The 16,471-nt window shown below is 42.0% G+C and overlaps 1 protein-coding gene across 1 annotated transcript in view; it reads right to left on the bottom strand.

The window, feature by feature from the left end:
• cdh24b (cadherin 24, type 2b) overlaps positions 1-16,471 on the bottom strand; it is a 143,810-nt gene that overhangs the window by 88,639 nt on the left and 38,700 nt on the right. Inside the window, exon 2 of the mRNA XM_027283347.1 lies at positions 8,333-10,138. Within this exon, the coding sequence (XP_027139148.1) occupies positions 8,333-9,829 (1,497 nt within the window). The 5' untranslated portion in view covers positions 9,830-10,138. The remainder of the gene's footprint in view (positions 1-8,332; positions 10,139-16,471) is intronic.

The following is a 16,471-nucleotide window of genomic DNA, read 5'->3' as shown; positions in this document are numbered from 1 at the left end:
CAAGAATATCACATGATATCACAGGAGCCAGGCACAGACAAAACTATGTAGAGAATTAAGGACTACCTTTAAAAAACTAAGAAAAATACTCATGTAATTTAGACATTTTGGTGATGGAACATGAATATCTAAATTCAATTTTGTCCGATTCCACCAAGTATACTTTAGCATAAATGAAAATGTTACAGATGTACCAAACCCATTAGTTCAATCCATTCCGCAGATGAGGAGCTATTTCAATCTGGACCCACTGATTGACAACATTAGGACACAGCCACCTCATCACATGTTAGTCGATATGATGGCCTGGTAGTTACCACAAATGGCTCCCAAATCTAAAAGGTTTTAGGCCCAAAATCCAGACTTGGAAAGCCAATATTTAGAGACTAGAATAATAATCTTATATTTAAGTAATTTGATCTCCTTGTTTTTAAATACAGCAGTTATAATTAGTGTTTTATCATTTATCAGCTGTCTCACTTTTCTCAAGCCTAGATATTTTTTCTTATTTCAAAAAAGTGGAATTATTTTAATACACTGGCAGATAAATAAAATTCAAGCAACCTAATCCAGCTTTGAAGTTGATAACCACAGTAGCTAAAAATAACAAAATGTAAAAAAAAAAAAAAAGAAAAGCTAAATTTTTCCAGCTGACATTGCCTTTCATTGAGTTAGCAAATTACTACAGGTTAGACTAACATTGTAAACATAATAAACATAGTAATGTCATGTCTGCTAAACATGAGCGTGTTAGCATGACAATCACAACAAGCCTTGAACCCACAGACTGCATAAATAAAAGTAGTCTCTGTTACGGTTTCTGACCCACAGGTCTCTGAAGAGTTGTAAAGACATGGACTGTGGGAACTGAGGAAGGATAAATAAAGCATGGTTGCTCAAACAAGCTACCTATGACCCTGAGATAGTGCCCCTACCTGTCAATAAAAGCAGCCAATTTAAATAAAAAATAGAAAAATTACCCTGTACCTGGTGCCATGAATGGGGAAATTAGCTATAGAAACCAAAAATGTTTTTGTACCAGGCTACAGGCTACCAGGATGCATGTTTATTTCTGCTTTGCTTTACATTTTAATAAGTTCTTATGGAAATTGACTCGTTCTGTATCCGGCCTCAAGTGGCTTTTTGAGGAACTGCACTTTTTGGTACTCCTGCATTGGCTTAATTTCACAGCCACTTGGTTGGACTTCATGTTTAACTGTTTTAAAGATTTTAGGTGTTCCCTACAACTGACATTACAACATCTCAGTACCACAGTGTAGCACATCACAGGTTGTAGTCTGGCTGACACAAGCTGGTTCAATTCAACTGTAACTCAACAAAACTGAAGTCTGATTAGATTTCAGTAGCATGTTATCTTTGTTTAGCTGTTCGTATCTGTATTGCCCTGTAAATGTGGTCTCTACACTGTATTTAAGTATGCTGAGAGAGACTGAGAATCCTTTGATACTGATACAATACTCTAATGAAATGAACTTGAATCAGAATACAAGTATTACAGCTAATAGCATGTTTATGTGGCTTCAGGAACACAGCCATGTCCTGTGTGTATTTTTTTAACCATATTTAGATTTGATTTGCTGCTTTTCCAGCTGGAATTTAGTCCAAGAAAACTAAAGCTGAAAGATCAGAAGCTTACCCAACGAGCCAATTTACCCCAGCATTAATGTTAACATGGGAATACTCCATTCGTGGCAAATGATTAAATATTTTGGTATTGATAATGTGGGGAATATTGAAGCTGAGACTGGTTCAAAAACTAAAACAAAAAAGATCCTCATTTAACTCTGCTGCAGAAGGTTTGTGTCAAGTTATGAATATTAAACGACACAAAACTCCTAAGAGGTAGCTTATTTATACAGTAACGCTGGAATCAACAGTAATGATGAACTGACTAAAATCTTATGATTAGCTGCATTAATCTTTTCCACCATGGCTGCCTGAGGGTGAGTTATGTCACCTTTCAGCTCTCGCATTCATTCCTCTTACTCTCTGTCATGTGACCCTTATTCTTTAGCCTCCCCTCTCGGTATGCCCTCTGCTCCCTGACTCACGGGCTCCTTCAGGGCCACGTAGGGAAGGCGGAGTGCACGGTCCAGGCCAGCGCATAAATATTAGCTCAAGGTCACGGTCACAGAGCTCACACTGGGCAATGCATAATCATGAATTCAACTCTGGCACAGCCTCTTCACTTCACATATTCCCTATGTCACATTACTACACCCGGGCTAGAACACACACTACATTTCTCATCATTGACACGGCTAACCTTGAAGGGTTACCCTCAAGCCATAAACCAGTTCCAATTCCCAATTTGTGTCTTATTTGATGTTATTACATTACCTTAGGTCGTTAAGGTTACACGCACACTAACCCATATTATCTACAAATGCATTTTTAGATTAAGTTCAAAATGGTGTAGATGTATTCTAAGCGGTTCATGTACTCTGAGGAATAAAATACTGCCATTCTCATGAGGGAACGATGCTTTAAATTCAGATGCTCACTTTGCTGATTTGTTCGACATTATCCCGAGATGAAACACAGGCTATAAAGGGAGAAAGGAGATTGGAAGCAAAGGAAAGAAAGGCAGGCTGTGTTTCCTTTGAATTTCATCTTTAATAGACTCCACAGTTTCTCCACTTTTCTTGCTCTTCTTTCCCCCTCGTAGCCTTGTTCCCTCAGTCATCCCGTCTATTATTTTCTCTATGTGATCCTGCACCCACTCAGCACAGAGGCACATTTGAATACGGCCTCCACAGGGGCTTGCAATAAAATGGTATTTAACTGCTTTTTCCATTCTCTAACTGTCTTTCCTTCTCTCTTGTATTTCCCCTCTGTGTAAACCCGGCTCGTCTCTGCTCTGATGCCCTGTCTTTCTCCTGCTCGCTCCAGGCCTCGACGGGCTGTGAGGTCAGCTTTAGAAATGTGTGTGTGATCTCTCACTCCTTCCCCTCCCCGGTTGTTGCCTTAAACTGGCTCACACGTCTTTCCCCTCTGCAAGTTGTAAGCCATTAACCTTTCCTCCACTTTTTTTCCTCCACTCTGTATATGTGCATGCCATTATAGCTGCCCTTACTGTACTATACATCCCCTTTCTTTTTTAAGCTCTCTCTGTTCTCTGTCCAGTTTCACCCCCTTTTTTTCTGCATCATCCCTTCTTCGTCCTGCATGGTAATCTCGATCTCCTCTGTCTTGTTATCTCCCCCACTCCTCCCTCCCTCAAACACCGGTAGTCACTCTCTAATTGCTGTCTCACCCCTGCTGCGTTTGGACCCGGAGGCTAAATGATTTCTACAGGGAGAGTAAGGGTGGAAGCATGCAAAAACACAGAGCTGTTTGCGAAGAGACTTTTTTTTATGATTATTGATGACTTCCTTGTCAGTAGGTGCTTGTGTTTACAGTTAGTGTTGGCCCTCCTATTGGCACCATCACACACTCATCTTGTTTTTATATTTTTATGTTTGTGTGACTCCATGCCTCTCTCGTCCTCCTTCCAGTTGCATAAAGGGATCCTTTCATCTGAGCAGCGTTATTTGTGACTTTGAATCTGAGTTACAAGTTTTCTGTGTTGTTGATGTGTGTTTTGGATTGTGGATTCACTCTTTATGTGTTCTCTAAAATGTGGGTTCATGTCAGCCTCCATTCAGGTCAGGGGGAGAAATTCAAAGCATGTGCTTACGGCAGAAGTGAAATAAGTATTCACATAAACTTAACTATTCATATCAACTGCAACGTGTAATTCAAAATTGATCAATATCTAAATTAAACATTTATTGATAACTGTCTGGGGGCAGAAAACTGGGCACATCAACAGCTACAGAAATTCATCTGCAGAGGTGCTTGGGGATATATTGCAGAAGCTATACTTTTTCCCCAACACAAGCATGTTTTCTCTCCCAAATGCTCTGCTCTTGCAGATTAAAGCATCACCGGACACATACATAAGGGCACAAATTGCACCCAATGAGTGTCCTATAGTTAACTAAGAGAAGTAGAAGAATTAGCAGCTGTAATATCATATTCATGACTTTAAAGGGGTGCTCAGTTCATAAAGTTGGGACTTGCAATGGTGGAGATATTTTTGACTTTTAGTATGAATGAAGCTCTAAAAACATAGGATAGCCTATACTACATTTCCCATAATGCAACTGGATAGCACATTTGGTTAGACCCCTGCAGCCACGTCTTCAACTCCATGACCCAAAATTCAATATGTCAAACCCAAGCCTGATGACTTCAGGGTTTCTTCTTGAAGTCTGCCTCATTAAACTAAAAGAAATCAATATGCAGAAATTACTCTTTTCAGAGTGTGATCTCATATATATGTTATTATTTGATTATTATTTCAGATGTTTCCACATTTAAGCAGAATTTCAATGTTGAAGAGGTCAAAGTTGAGGAAAAATGAAGCAAGGCCTGCAAGTTACTTCAGGCAGACAACACAAGCTGCACTGCATATATACACACATGCCTCACACTCCACAATCATCCAAATCCAAACACACTCTTCCAATTTGGCTATTTCCCAAAAGTTCCCATCTATCCTTCTGTTCTGACTATGCCATCACACTGCCCTGCATCAACATCACCGCCTTTTCTTTCACCCCACCACCCACCTGCAGGCTTTTCAAGATCATTTGCTCATCACTCCTCAATAGCTCTATGTATACATATCTGCGAGGACTGACGAGGTTAAAGCCTAAACGGCGAACTATCTCTAGTCTGCCGCTGCTATAATCATTCCAAGGAGTTGTCTGACTGAACTAATAACTATAGCTGAGAAATGTGAACTGAAGGGTAAAATATTATTGCAAAGTTGAAGAATCAAGTAGCCTAAAACAGAAATCATTGCCAAAAAGCACTTTCCATCAAAATTGCATTTGAGTAAATGTACTTTGTTACTTTCTACCACTGGCTTGTAGCTAATGATGAAAGAGCTTTGCTAGAGTGAGCATCAGAGGAAAAACATTATGTGCACACACACGTACACAGCCTCAAACGCCAGCTCTTAACTTCCTGCGACAGCCTCCTTCACGTCCTTGCATCACACAACCAACATCCCACGAGTGCTTTGGCACTATCATGTGTACGCACGTTGCACCCAGAGGTGCGGCGCAGAGGCGCAGGAGTTATCAATAACAGGACGGTCAATATCCGTGTTATTTATATATCTTCGGATGCCCTCGGGCGGGAGGAATTTTTAAACTGCATTTTGCGGAGCGATTTTCAGCAGTGAATGTTAATGAATGATTCAACATAAGAAGAAGAAGAAGAAGAGCTAAGTGTATGTTTGTGCCACACTCTGAAAGCATTTAATCACCGATTCACAGTGATTGATTGTCTGCATGTTTTATATGCATACTGTGCTGTAATGCGTGCCATGTGTTGCAAAGACAATAATGTTAATTGTGTAATATAGCCATATTTCACCAACTATGAATTATGGGTGCCCGTACTGATGCTAATGATATGCTAATGATGATGATAGCCTAGGTCCATTTCCTGTTGCATTGAATTAAATATGTTCGTCGACTTGCCAGGTAGCTCACACACTTCATCCGGTAGAAAGGTGAAACAGGGCACGATGGAGACACTGGAATTAACTCACAGAGGAAGAAACTATATTTGTCACGTTTTCTCCCCACATGAGGTGTTAGGGAGTTTGCATTTCAAGAGGAGAGCGAGGATGGAAGAAAAGCTAATCAGAAAGTGTTTTTTTTTTCTTAATCCCAGCTCTGCTGAGGCGCCTTTTCTCCTCAAGAAAAATCTGTGTTTCTTTCACACTGCCTCTGCAATCACTTGAAACCCCATTACAGACCGTGTGACAGCATCAATTAAATTCACAATTATCATGGGGCAGAGACACTCCAGCGTGAGAAAATATAGTAACACAGCATCGGTTGCGAGTCTGTGTTTGTGTGTGTGTGTGTGTGTGTCTTGGAATGTGTATGTGTGTGTGCGCGAGGGAGAAATAGAGAGTGTGTTGATAGAGAGCAGAAAACTGAGTCAGACAATTCACTACTCGGAATTTTTTTCATGCTCCTTTTGGTAACTCTTGTGAACCTGAACAACTCTCCACAAATAAGATACCACAGTAAACAAAAATCCAGTTCTTTGACAGTATTAAGACATCTCAAAGGCCGCTCCAACAATAGCCAACGGACAGCTGGTGACTCACTGTCTGCTTCTTTTAGATTTAATACCCAATGAATTGGGTTTTTTTTTATTGTGCTTTCTAACAATGTGAAATCAGAGAAAGTGCTTATAAAAATCCATTCAAAGTTACCCTCAGCGATGTACCCAAAGTTGGCCACTAATTCATTATCAGTTTAGCTGCAGAGCCTTTGTCTCTTCCATTGACATGACAGATTGGAGTCCTGGCTTTTGTTTCCAGCTTTAGAGATTTATCCAGACTAAACTGTCCAAGATCACAGAGAAAAACAGCATGAATCAGTGCTGGAGGGCGGATTTTTTAAAGTAAGCCCACAATTAAATACAGAATCACACCTTCGGATGAACGCAGGGTGTGCGCCTAACGTGGTCGACTGGAGGAGAGGGCTGTGAGTCATAGCCAACACTGTTTGCAGTTGATTGAGCTTGGATTTGGTGTTGGATCCGGCAGTTGGAGCCGTTCTGGCCTGTACAGTCGATTTCTTCACACTCTCCATCACAGCTCTCTCCATTAAAGCACAATCAGGTCCCGGATAGGGGAAAAACAAGGCAGTGTGTCCGCATTGATCTCTCTACCTATAGTGTCGGGCTACACTGAAGCAGAGCAGGAGATTAAAAATTCATAAGCGTATTAAGATCTATAAGAGCATTATTCATGTGCGCCGTCACTGTCTAATACAGTAGGGTACTAATCGTACGCATTTCTAGCCCAACACACACACACAAACACACAGCCACAATAGAATTCTGGGTGTATTCCAAGTGTCAGCACTCTCATATGGGCATGTGTGTATCCTGGCGTTGTTCCCTCCTTGAGTGCCATACAATGTGCTGGCATAAATACCTGCTTGACACAGCAGATTGGCACTAATGGCTTTACACACAGTGCCATCTGTAAGCTGGACCGTTAGCTCTAGCGTCTTCTCCGTGGCGGATAACAGTGCTTCCTAGCAATAAGTTCAGACCATCATCAGTCATAGTGCGAGGGCAGAAACAGACAAATTAAGTGTTGGCTAATCATGGGCGCACTTTGTGCATGAAGACTGCATGGTCCTGCCCATCTGTGTGCACCAGAATATTAAAATCTAAACACACAAAGCAATTTGGGTCTTTTTTGTGTATCGAGTGGAGACACCTCCTACTGAGCTGAAGCTCTTAACCACCAGCTCCAACTTCAAGCACTCACACATACACACACCAACTTTTATACTCTGTGGCTTCCAACAGCCTGCAGCAGTCACACAGGAATCATTACTATTCATTTGCTCAGCAAACTGGCCACACAGGCTTATAAATTAGCTCATCTACCGCAGCTGGGTACTGAGACAGTTGGCGCATGCTGAGGACTGAGAGCACAGCCATTACAGTGCGGGGCTCCAAGACACCTTCTGTCCAGTCCACGTGACCTCCTCCACACTCATCTGCTCACTCTGTCAGAGGAGGGGGGAGTGTGTACTGGGGGTGAGACATGCCCAGTCAATGATTCTAATAAATTACAGAGCAGTGCAATAGGACTACAGCCCTGTGTGTGTTGTGCTGAGGCAGAACGCAGTGATAAATCCTGTCAAGCCAAGTGTAAATCAGTCTGAATGAAATAGCATTAGCGGGACCTTGCAGACCTCTGACCATGAGGGAGGAGAGCTGACAGTTTTGACCTACAGGGAAATGAGGGAACACTCGGACTACTCTTGCTTTCTGCCTTTGGGTGAGGATCAATGGTGGAAGGAAAAAGTAAAGCTATTAATTCTCCTGGATATGTCAATTCCCAATGGTGGGTGCGGATTGGTAGTGATCATGACTAGCCCCTTGGGCAGACAGGATCTGGGACTTTTGTTGCGCCTCAATAAACCATTGATTCATTGAAGCTTTTACGGCTACCTGGAAGGCATCACATCACACTGGGGCAATGTAAATCAATTCCAATTGCAGGTTTATAACAATGCACAAAATGACTCGAAGCGTGACTCTCGGGTTAAATTATGCTAACCACTTCTTGTATAAGGTGTGTACCTGAGAGGAGCACCTGAGGTTAAATAAGCCATGTAAGAGACTTGTAACAGTGTCTTAAATATTCATAAAACATTCATAAAATAGTTCACAGCCCTTCTAAATGATGAATGAAGTTTTTCTTTTCCCTTACCCGTCCGATGAGCACGGGTTCAGGCCCGGCATACTCTTCAATCACAAAGAACTGGTTCCAGATCCAGCTCCTCCTGCTGCGAGAGCGCGACCCCTTCCTTTCCATACGCTCACGCGGCTCCTCTTCCACCTCTGACTCTGCTTCTTCAAACACTAGGCCCTTCCCATTTTCTGGATCGACAGCTTGCATCCCAGCATCTTTCGTACCGTGGCTCCATTCGGGAGCCGGGTGGAGCCTCAGGACATGACTGCTGTTGACAAGTTTGTTGTCTTCATCTGCAGGGTACTGAGCTGTGCTGAATTCTATTTGAGCAGTGTGAACTGACTCCGTTAATGGGTCTCTATGGGAATCTGCTGCTCTGTTCCCCAGCCTTACTCCCAGGGGTTGCATTGTCAGCACAGACGGTGGAGAATCATTTGTTTCAGAGGGAACATAAAGTGGGAAATGTTTTGTCGATGTAAATGGTGGTTCTGTTTGGCTGATTATTATTTCCTTCTCGGGGCTGAGACTGACCTCGTTGCGAGGTGTTGACAGTAAGCGGACGAGGTGTTTGGTCCTGCTATCGCCACTATCTGAATACTGTATTCCCAAGTTACCCTGTGCTTTACTTAAAGCAGGGTTGACCTCACTTAGCGGATTATTACGAGTGTTGGTGCTGAGGTCTTGATTAAGATCTGGAGTGGTGACTGGGCTTACATAAGGTAATGCAGTCTGATTATCGAATCCAGAGTGAAACTGAGTGACAGCTGTATCTTGTCTCGGCATTTTCTGAGCCTCTAACTGTCCGTGATTAACGTCAATCAAATCTCTCTTCCTGCTCCGGCTGCCCTTGCTCGGAAAGCTCAGGCTGGGAACGCTCTGCATTTGGGAATTGACGATTCTGACTAGGTTGTCTTTTGACAGCAGCTTCAGAACCCCATAACTACCAGTGAGGTTCATCTTTCGGTTTGAATCTAGGCTGAATCCTTTTCCTGGCACTCCTGTAGAGTGGACACTCAAATCAGGTCGGCTCCTGGATCTAGAGCCCGATTTAAACCTGGTTTTGTTGGTGTGTAAATCTTGCTTATGATGGATTGTGAATGTCTTCTCTGATCTTCCGGTCTTAGCAGAAGCCTCAGCACTCTTGGTGTTGTTCTTAACTTTCTTCACATCCTGATTTAACTCCTTGTTATTGGCCAACATGTGTGGAGTCCCTTCTTTTTTATTGACAGAGTCAACCTCACGCTTGGGCTTAAAAGCATGATTCTGCAGGATTTTGGAATAAGATCCAGTGTCACCCGCCTGCTCATGACTAATCAGGTTCCTAAGAGTCACCACGGGCATCGCATTCGCGTCCACACTTCCATCCCATTGGTCCACAGCTCTGCTGTCCCCTAGCTTCACCATATGCGATCCTCCCACTCCCCTCCTCCGGACAATTTTACTGGCCGAGGCACCTCCTAAAAGCCCCTCCCACAGGTACAGGAAAACCAATAGGAGCAGATTTCTTGTAATCATCTTGTCTTGTGGTGAGATGTCCTAATTTGATCGAGGTTTGCTGTGAGGCAGGCCTTGTTTTCCGGTTGTCTTCATTCTCTCTTCTGTTTTCCCTCTTTTCATGCCCCTCCTCTCACTCTGCCATTCTTTGCCCTTCACACTGAGCTGGAGGGCAGGTGTCAGTCACTCTGTCTCCCTCTGTTTTTTTTGTTTTTTTTTCCACGCTGCCTAATATCTTCCTCTATCTCACCAAGACTCTCTCTGCTGTTTTTTTTTCCCCACTCCTCTTGCGAGGCGTCTCATTCAGTTTCCCACGGAGACTTGAACGCCCTGAGAGAAGAGATAAAGATAATTAAGTTAAAACTTTAATCATTGCACTGCGTTAATTAAAAGTGGAGCAGCATAGACAGGTAGGAGAATACGCAGACAAGCAGGAAGGACAGACCTTTTAAGACAGTAGCAATCACATTTTCATAAGCACAGAGGGCTTTTTAGGCTCAGAACATAGCTCCATTCATACCTTCATAATGACCCATGTGTTTTTTCTCACATTTATTAGATAGACGGCAACAAAGTTATCATCATGCTATTCTACATGGGAAAATATAGGATCAGAATATGAAAAAAAAAAAACGCTGTAAGCATTTAGTAACGACTGTCAAGGATTTCTGGCTACAGTACAAAAGCGACGATATTAAACTAGCTTCATATCACTTTGATGTGTGATTAAATAGCTTAATTAATACTGTGCTTTGATCAGTCAGTTAGAATGTCAGTACAGATGCAAGCCGTTAGATGCACATGCACTTTGTTGTACATAGTGCCTTGAGCGATGTAAAAAAAAAAAGGTTCCTCAGCTCTCGTGCATCTGAGTACGGAAATCCTACACCATATCAAAATGTCAGATATCAACCATTGTGCTTGTGTGAAGATAAGAGCGGGCACACATTACTGGTGGTTCAGTAACATCAGCCCACACAGCAAGTCAATGGTTTGACTTTTTTTCCAGACTGCATTAATATAAAATGCTTTTCATTGTTAGCATGTGTGCAGAAAGAGACAGGCATGTTCAGAAAATCCCAAGAGACAGAATTCTAAAAAAAGAAATGGTAAAAAACGCAGCAGCACATACTGATATATGCAATTGTTTTATGCCATTATGGGTCAAGCAAGTTAGGAAGTAGAAAGTATCTTTCATTGACGTCAGCAGGGTTATTTTCTTTACAAACCTCCATCGCAGCCACAGAAGGCGTAATACATTTGTTTCTACAGGTTTTACAGCTACTAGTGTCCTTTTTTAATGACAAATGTGGACAAATCTCTGTAAAACTGTATTTAATGTTTGTATATTTTGGGAAAATTCTATGTTATGGGTTAAGTAGTGGCAGTTTCATCTTGTCCTGTGCAGCATGGTGCGGTTCATCTGGGTGTATGACATTTGCTCCGCTGTGGCGCAGGCAGACCCTGTCAGCACATTCACTGGGGCATGACTGAAGTTGGGATGTTCCTCCTGGAATACTTTCCACCCTCTTCCTCTTTCTCATCTTCTCTTCAGCATCCTCAGCTACCTCTCTCAGTCTCTCTGTCTCTAAGCAGAAACCCTTTTTGACGAACAGTGGAAAAAAATAAATAAAAAAATAAAAAGATTATCCACTCCTCCCCCTCTTCTGTGTTCTCTTTTGCCACCTCTCCCACTCACCACCTGTCTCTTCCTCGCCCGATCTATCTCCCTAAATCTCTTTCTATCCCTTCTTTTTAACTCGCTATTGTTTTACTATCCTGTCCTCTCCACTGTTCACTCCTATCCTCGTTTCCTCTCTCTCATCTGTGTCAATCACTGGCCTGTCACTGCGTCCCTCACCCTGTGTGCTCTCTCAGGCTTCAATCAATCAGCCAATCTCCTTCCTCGGCCTTGCTACATTGGAAGTGACAGGTGTCTCGCCGGCTACCATCTTGACGACAGGCTACAACACCATAATTGTGTGTATAAATCTAGTCATCAAATCATAAAATACGGCAAACAGGATATATTCAGTGGTTACATGAGACTGGCGGCAAATTGTTAGACAGATTTTTACAGAATAAGTTATATATTGACGTCAAAGAGGCCATTATGGAGGATGTGAGGCTGGGTCTGGCTGCGCGTTATCTCGAATGTACAGCATGAGGAGGCGATCAGGGTGAATTCAATGACAGAGCTCCTCTCTCTCCCAGAGGAACTTATCAGCGGGGAGTTTGATGGCCAGGCAATCATTGCCACAGGCACCTTGTTAACAAGCCTGGGGCAGGTGGCAGGATGCCGTTCAGAATATCAACATGGCACCGTCGCCAGCTGAACACAAATTTATAACGTTTTGTGAGATGTTTTATCAGTATGAGATTTTTTTTTGTTTTGTTTGAAGAACCAAGGCAGGAATAAAACCAATTTGTTCAAGGCTGAAATTTCGCTCTGAATAGAGTTAAGGCACTTGTAATGTATTGATCTGTGTCACAGCCTTTCACATTATGCAGGGCACCTTTGGGGAGAGCTATTGTAATGCCATTACCCTGGGTGCATCGGCCTGTACCACAGTAAGTGAAGATAATTGGGTGCTCTGGATTGAAGCACAAGGGAGCTCATATTTCCTCATTAGAGCTTTATATAATGGAATACGGCGAAATGGTTGTTTTCATCCCTGTGGAACCAGCATAGATCAGGATGAGCATTTCACCTGTAGCCTTTACATACGATAGCATGATTTCTACCAGAGTAAATAGAGATGATGGGGTGAGACAGTTGATAGCTCCAGGGAGCTCTTACTCACTAATTAGTGCTTTAGAAAATGCATCGCTGAGGTATATTCTCAAAGAGTTTAAAACCATGTGATTCCAGCAGTACTGTACTTCTTTGAAATCTTTCTACAACTTCTACAGCCTGATTAATTGCGGCCGTAAATATCTTAATTTCCCCTTACTGGTCCTATTCCACCTAAAATCCAAATGATCTTTGGGCTCGTTAGTATTGGGAGCAGATCCTTGCCATCGATTGCTAGCTGTCACGGACTTAACGAGACTGAAAATTTTAATTACAATTCACCTCCTTGCTTGCTGTCTGTCTTTTTTTTCCTCTCAATAACCCTTCTGTCGAACAGACAAACACGGAAAAATGCACCGCCGCAGCAGCAGCCGCAGCAGCACACCCATGTGCACCCTCTCCATAACAATGAACACACACACACACACACACACACTGTGTGACTTCAAGTTCTGTTGACAAAATATTCTCCAAAAATGTATTATTGATGTATTATTTACTTACACATATATACACACATATATATTTATAAATCCCGCAATGTCCGGACTCGCATGTTCATCCATCTTCTCTAACTGTGTGTTCATGATATTCATGAAGATACTCGCGCAAAAGCCTGAATACACAACCCCCCGCACACGCACAGAAACCCTCCTCTTACAACTTTTATATCTGTGCTGGTAAGAAACATAAAGAAAGCTCTTGGGACTGCCTCTCTGGACACAGTGAAGTCAAAGAGAAAAAAAAGGAGCGCTCTCTCACAACAGGAGGGAAGGAGAAAAAACAGCCACCCTAAAAGAATTATGCATGGAGTAAGACAAAGGTGAGCGCCCGAAAAGAGAAAGTAGAAGGAGGTGTGTGTGTGTGTAAGCATGTGCGTGAGGAGAGGACGTGAGGTGTACAGGGGATGATGGAGCGTGAGGGGGACAGGTCTTCTTTGAATGAAGTCCGGGTAGTCTTAAGTGCAAAGTGACGTAAAACAGCTCCGTCCTCGCCTTGAACCTTGACAGATGAAAGCAGACCTGTCAGTGTGCGAGGTGTTGAATAGCAGCAGGAGCTTTCATCTGTTAATGTATGAATAGCTTCTTCACCTGTGTCCCCAGCACTGTCTCCATCTCAGCCTTAGTGATACAGTGACAGCAGGTGCACACATCCCTTGGGAGAGCACATAGCGCCAGCCTATGGACATAAAATAATTCCCCAGAGGCTGGAGGTTTGTGGAGGACGAGGAAAGAAACAACAGCAGGTAAACAATATGACAGCACCGGCTTTACAGTAAAAAGCGATGTGATGAATTTACAGTTTTGGATGGTGTAAGACCTGTGAAATCCAGTCCGCTTATGGGTGGCTGTTTGCCTATTGGTGAGATTAAGACTAAAAAGACTCAGTGTAACAGAGCAGCGACAGGGGGCTTTGGATTTGCTTGGCTTTCAGCTAGATCAATGGGGTTACATTAAATGGCAAGAGCCAAAAGCATGTAGAACATCCAACAAGAACACTGCATTTCAAAATAGATAATACTGAAAACAACAAATATTAGAGATGTGAGAGTCAGTCTCGTTTAACACAATTTTAACAGTGAAATACAGGATTGGGCTTCAGCCATTTGTAAATCTATTTGTAAATCAAGACAAGCTCCCAGTTACTGTTAACTAGAGTCAAAATCAGCAATTTAGTAAAATGAGTGTTACCATTAAAAATGTTTTTGCTTGTTAAGACTGATTGTTTTCACACCAATTCAGGCGTGGTAGAAAATTGCCGCAGAGTTGTGCAGTGGTGTGGTGTATATTTTTGATATTTTAACTGCTCTGAAGCAATCAGAAAATAACTCTTTATTATATTCCTTTATTATACTGGTGCCCCCTTCACTGTCTACGTCTCTCAACCGAACGATGCTCACTCTCTCAAAGCATCAGATACAAACCAAACAAAACTACTTTTTTTGTGTTACTATTTTGCAGCACACACTGTAAATGAACTAAACAAAGTGACACAACAACAATAGGGTAAGTATTATAGTTTAGTCTGTGAACTGTGACATGTCACATTGATTGTGGAGTTTGACCGGTCAGATCGTCTGATTGGCCACCGCACCCTCCAATGTTGAGTCTGGCTCAACTTCTGCGTCACATATAATTCTTTTCCAGGCTGCCACCAAAACATATTACCCCAACTCAAGTGGATAAAACCTGTGTTTTAGCCCTAGAATTGTTCTGAATGGGGATTAGGAGTTAATAGTAGTTAATAGTAGGAAATATCCAGATATGCTAAAACAGCATCAACCCAAAACAGTACTTGTGTTGTGCAATATTAAATCTTTACAGACTTTACTTTCTTTGTTTTTAAACAGCATTGTTTTGACCATATTTCATTCAATGTATAAATTTCCACTTAGTTACTACTTGTGTTAGAACCAGAATACATTTAATCTCATGAACACCTGATGCAACTGGCTCCATCTCCAGTATGTACTTTAAATAAAAAGCTCCAGAGCTGCTTTATCTTAGGCTACAGTATATAAACTGTGAGAGGTGCCATAAAGATCAAATAAATCTTGACAGGAGACAGTCCAGAGAATCACAATGCCAGGAGACGTGCCAGTAGGTCATGACAGGGACAACATTTGTGGCCCATATTTTACTGCCTTGGCAAGAGTTCAAGTAGTTCTCAGTCTGATTTGTCTGGTCGTAAGGTAAAGTGCTGGCTGAGTGTGTGTGGATATACCAACAGTGACAGCTCTGACCCACTGAACGCTTGTGTGATTTACTGCGAAATTTTCATCATTCAGGCCCTTTAAAACTCAATCAATTATGCAAGTCGCAGAGTGTATGCATTATTGGTAAAAGGGGAGATCATACCCTGCCAAGGACTTACACACAAATAACTAATTCAGACCACATCCAAAGATATTTTAGTCATTAAATACTCCTTATTGCCTGTTAAGACAGAGTGAATTAGTACAGCACATTTAAAGATCAGCTGATTAGAGCAGGCCCTCTGAAATCTGGAGAATGTGAATATGTGCCTTTCTGTGTACCAACCTTGATGTTTTATCACTTTTGATTTATGCCAGAGTTTGTGTGGAAAAAAGAAACAGCAAAGAAATCCAAATTTGGATGCAATGGAGCAACAAAGGCAGTAACCAATCTAAACTCTAGGTAGAGCAGGAGGGTGGTGAAACTGTATAAAAGTGAGATGAGGTGAGGCTGCACAGTTTTCTCCATTTCCTTAGCATGCACGTTGTTTTATTACTATTCGTCCAAGAGATGCACCAATCCAACATTGTCTCTGCAGATATCTCAGCGAATTTGAAGATAGGATTGCATACTCATCCAAAGTTTACATCCTGATTCCTCTCTGTGGTTAGGTTTAGGCCACAAAAACACTTGTGGTTGAGGAGAGATTGTGGTTTCAGTTAAATGTTCATAATCACATATCACATTTAAGTCATTGCACTGTTTTTGTATTAAACAAAGACCACAATCTTTCCCTGACTTTAACCAATTGCTGCAGGTGCCCACACATAACCACAAAGGGGTTTAATAATGCTGAGTAGATTTGCTGTTGCAAATTACAGTAGTTGTGCAGAAATGTAATTTCTAGGAGATAGTGTTCCAAATTTAATATCTGTGTACCTCATTACAAGAAACTCAATGTTTTATATGGAAGGTACCATAATGTCTGTCCATGATGCTGTACGATAAAAGCTGCATTTAATGTGTGAAACATTATGGCCAATACCTGATTAACTTAATAAGATCTCTGCCTGGGCTGATCCAGACCATTTTCCATCGGTGCATCCCCAATTCCTCCCACTATCTTAAATCAATGGTTCCGATCCAGCCTGGACTCAAACATGTTTAAAGCAA

The sequence above is a fragment of the Larimichthys crocea genome, chromosome X (genome assembly GCF_000972845.2).
Source record: "Larimichthys crocea isolate SSNF chromosome X, L_crocea_2.0, whole genome shotgun sequence".
In the NCBI taxonomy this organism is placed as follows: domain Eukaryota; kingdom Metazoa; phylum Chordata; class Actinopteri; family Sciaenidae; genus Larimichthys; species Larimichthys crocea.
The sequence above is the reverse complement of the archived record's forward strand: the minus strand, read 5'-3'. Positions and strand labels throughout refer to the sequence as shown.